The sequence below is a fragment of the Cariama cristata genome, unplaced genomic scaffold (genome assembly GCF_000690535.1).
Source record: "Cariama cristata isolate BGI_N322 unplaced genomic scaffold, ASM69053v1 scaffold22869, whole genome shotgun sequence".
Lineage (NCBI taxonomy): Eukaryota > Metazoa > Chordata > Aves > Cariamiformes > Cariamidae > Cariama > Cariama cristata.
This window is the reverse complement of record NW_009636703.1, coordinates 10072-13905: the sequence shown is the minus strand read 5'-3', so window position 1 is coordinate 13905 and position 3834 is coordinate 10072. Positions and strand designations below refer to the sequence as shown.

The 3834-nt window shown below is 42.0% G+C and overlaps 1 protein-coding gene across 1 annotated transcript in view; it reads right to left on the bottom strand.

Annotated features, from left to right (window-relative positions):
• The window catches only part of CNKSR3 (CNKSR family member 3), a gene marked incomplete at its 5' end in the record, with an annotated part of 15032 nt that overhangs the window by 1864 nt on the left and 9334 nt on the right, over positions 1-3834 (bottom strand). Inside the window, 3 exons of the mRNA XM_009708020.1 lie at positions 152-241; positions 722-930; positions 3037-3161. Of these exons, the coding sequence (XP_009706322.1) occupies positions 152-241; positions 722-930; positions 3037-3161 (424 nt within the window). The remainder of the gene's footprint in view (positions 1-151; positions 242-721; positions 931-3036; positions 3162-3834) is intronic.

Below are 3834 nucleotides of genomic sequence, written 5' to 3'. Positions count from 1 at the left end.
CTGCTAAGATCAACAATTGTCATCTTGGATCAGTTCAGCAATATGCAAACACTAATCCTCCAGTCCTAATTTAAACAGTTCCATCCAGTTTACCCCAAGGAAATTCTGGAGAGGAAGGGAAGAGAAAGAGGGATGAGACCTAAAGTCTTGCCTTTTCTCCCTGATGCTCGTGGCCTAGAGAAGGGTTCTGCAGCTCCTATCCAGCTCCCATCAGCAGGCATTGACAAAGGACGAGGTTTTCCTAAAGGCAACAGAGAACGTTATGAGGAATTACATTAAGTTTAGGAATACAATTTTTAAATTCATGCTTTTTACAATTAAGCAAAGGGAGAGATACAGCAATAGGAGTTAAAATTGCAGGAAAAAAAAATATTTCAAGATACTTCCACTGGTGAAATATAAGAAAGCAATGTGCAGAGACTGAACAGCCACACTCTTGCTCATTTACAGTAGCAGCAGACATAATGAGCGAAAGTTATAACCAAAATACACATGGAAATGGCCAACTGCATCAGCAAAGCCCAGCTGAATGACATCCATTAAAGAAATAACAGCATTTAAGTGAAATTATTTCAGATGTGGAATTTCATTCACATTCACAATGTGCACAGACTGCCCTTAATATCCATCAAGTCTGAATGAGCAGTTCTCTAACACAAATTATTCCAAATTGGCCAAAGCATTTAGCCTAACAGCAATAATGAAAGAGGAATGAACTCACCATAGGACTGTGTTTTTTCCCTCATCTTGGTTGGTAGGATATTTGCTTCCATGGAATACCCAGGCAACTGATCCGAATCAGCAATAGTAAACCTTCGCCTTCGACTCTCCTGATCCAGAAAAGAATTGGGAGACTCGGCGCCCTTGGACCCAGGCAGTGGTTGACTGGGTTTGTTGCCTCCTCCATATACAAAACTCCCCTTTTCATCTCTGAAAGGACATTTCACTTCAGTTAGTAACTAAAAAGAGTTTCATGCTACATACATGAGTAGGTTTGAAAGATACTTCTACCACCCAGTCATGCTCCTGACAACTAGCATTGTGCTTCAAACAAGCTGAAAAAAGACCCAAGTCAGGTGATGGAAGACTTCATTATAAACATATTTACCAAGGAGAAAAGAAAGCTCCCTCCTCTCATGCTAATTCACTTAACAAGCCAGTTGTTTAACTGAGAAGTTTAGAGGTACCACCCCTGAAAAAGCTTTCGAGAAATGAGACCTTTCTGCCGCAAGGGTATCAAAGCTCCCAATTCACTGCCTGCTCAGCACAAAGTTGTGACAGAGGACTGCATACATGGACTTATCCATCTCTGTGTAATGGCAACACCTATTGTCTCCACCTATGCTTTTACAGTCATTATAAGAGTCCAATAACTGCCACTGAATATTCATTACCTTCTCTCTCCATCCAAAAGTGAGACCCCCTTGAGAGTTTCAGTAATAAATTCAGAGTGTATATACATATGATTTTGAGCAATATTTGCAGGAACTCCCTTCCCAGAGTAATCCCTCATTCCAAGGGTCAGGAACAGCCATTTTTAGAAGCAGTCCTTGTGAGTACTTTCGGAAGAAAAGCTACCCTCCACGTTTTTGCCTGTTTTTTTTTCTTTTCCCCTTCCCTGTACATGCGACAAGCTTGCAGAAACCATCAGCCAAGTCAGGCATAAAAATAAACAGCCCCCTGGCCAGCGCATACCACTTTTTCCAGCTCTCCATCAAGAACAAAGCTAGAGCTCAGTGAATGGGAGGGAGCTATTTATGGACATTCAGGGCCCGAAAATTGCACAGAAGTGTTACACCAAAACCATATGTATGCAGAGAGCCCTCCTACCACACCATCATGTGGAGGTTGTACTGCAGGGAGGGAAACCAGTCACTGCTCTCTGCCTCCCCAGCGTGGACCAGAGAAGATCCATGCCAGGAAGGGAAGAGAATAGGATGATGGAGGGAGGGAAGAAATGACCACACAAATACATTGCAGTTTCAAGAGAAGAGCAAAACATGCAGAGGTGAAGTTAAATAGCCAAACAGAAGGCCAAAGAACTGCCCTTTCTCCTCTTCCTGGCTGCCACAGCTTCCTACATTTGTTGTCTTTAAAAGTCAAAATCAAGAAGCCTTCCCCTTTCCATACATCATCCAGGACAAATTTTATAGCTCACATTGCTACTTCCTTGTCAACAGGGATTCAGGTCTAAAGGCATCTGAAGCTAGATACAATTTTGTGACTCCTTTGGAAAAGTCTACCTTGGAGAAACCCTCTCCCCCAACCCCGGTACTGCCCCAAAGACTGCAGTAATACAACCTCCATCTCTGTATCCAGCCTTACATGACAGGAGGCAAGCTCTCCTCCCACATCAGTCCTGGAGCAAAAGGTCAGAGTTTCTGTGCTGGGCTATCTATAGGTAACCTGAAGTGTCAAGGCAGGCCAGGAAGCACGCCTCGCCTGAAAACTCTTTTGTCCTTCACCTTCCCAGGTTAGCTGGCAGGGTCTGGCATGTCAACACAGACTTGAGAACAAACAAAAGCTAGCCATACCATACACCCATACACCCACCCCCCCACCTTTTGGGAACACACACCTGCATTTTTATAGTTTACACCACAGGATAAAATTAAAGTTAAATGAATTGACTCTCCCTTCTCTTCAGTGGGAATATTCCCGTTTTAAACAATTTAGAACAAGTTCTTCTCTATCCGAATTCCCACAACAGTTACTTCACTTGCCAAGAAAAAAAAAAAATAATCAAAAACATAACCCCACAACAAAACCAGGGATGACATCCGTTCATGTTTTGGGAACAACTCTGATCTATGTGGCATACAATAATATTCTAATAATAAAATCTATTAGAATTCTGGTAGTTTATGCATTTAAGCATAAGCTTAAGCAATCCTATGCATTTAAGCAACTAGGAGAAAGTCTGTGAGATCCGCAATTTCCTCAAGCTAATCGGCACAGCGCTCTAACAGGAAATCAGCTCAGAAACAAGTGTAATAAAGGAGTTTTTTGTTCAATAGTGCATGTTTATTTGCATACCGAGGAGAATATGGAACAGCTGGTGGAGGTGGTATGTACAGATCCAAAATGGCTGGCTTCTCTTTTTTCAGTGAGGTATCCATGATGCTTTCTGGTGACTGGGTTGAAGTCGGCAGAGGACTGGTCTGAAATGTTAGACAGCTATCAAATGTCTGAGCATTGATTTATCATTCACAAAAAGATAATTCAATAATCAGTAGTATAATTTCATTCCCTAGCGAACTACTATTTCTATGCTTAATAAACACATTAAAAACTCTTAGCATTTTACTCCACCCCCAGTTTTGGCTAGCTTTGCAGTCCCTCCTACAGAAATCCTATCATGGGTAAAGAACTGCTCAAGAATATTTTGCTCTTTCCATTTCTATTTTTCCTGCAAATTCCATAGACAGAAAAAGCAAGAGACAAAACCCATTCTTCTATTTTTAGATCCATTAAAAGAATGCAATTTGTTAAATACAGATATGATCTGCAACACTTACAAAGCCAGCTCACACCACCCTTATTCCATACAGTCCAATGCTGGAGGCATGGGCAGGAATACCGTAAAGTTCACCACAAATTGCATCAAGGGATATAAGGAGGGTAAGGGAAGCAAAGGAAAAATGTATTTGGTATCGCTCATCTGAACAGGTTTGCCATTTTGCTCTTTGTGGCTCACTTCTACTTTCCCCAGCATCTTGCCAGGCTCCTGTCTGCTTCTCAGAGACAACAGGCTTGAAGGACCCTTGTCAGGCAAGAAGACTGCACTCTCCCCTTTTTGTCAAGGATGACCTGTGTCAGAACAGGAGCAGGAAT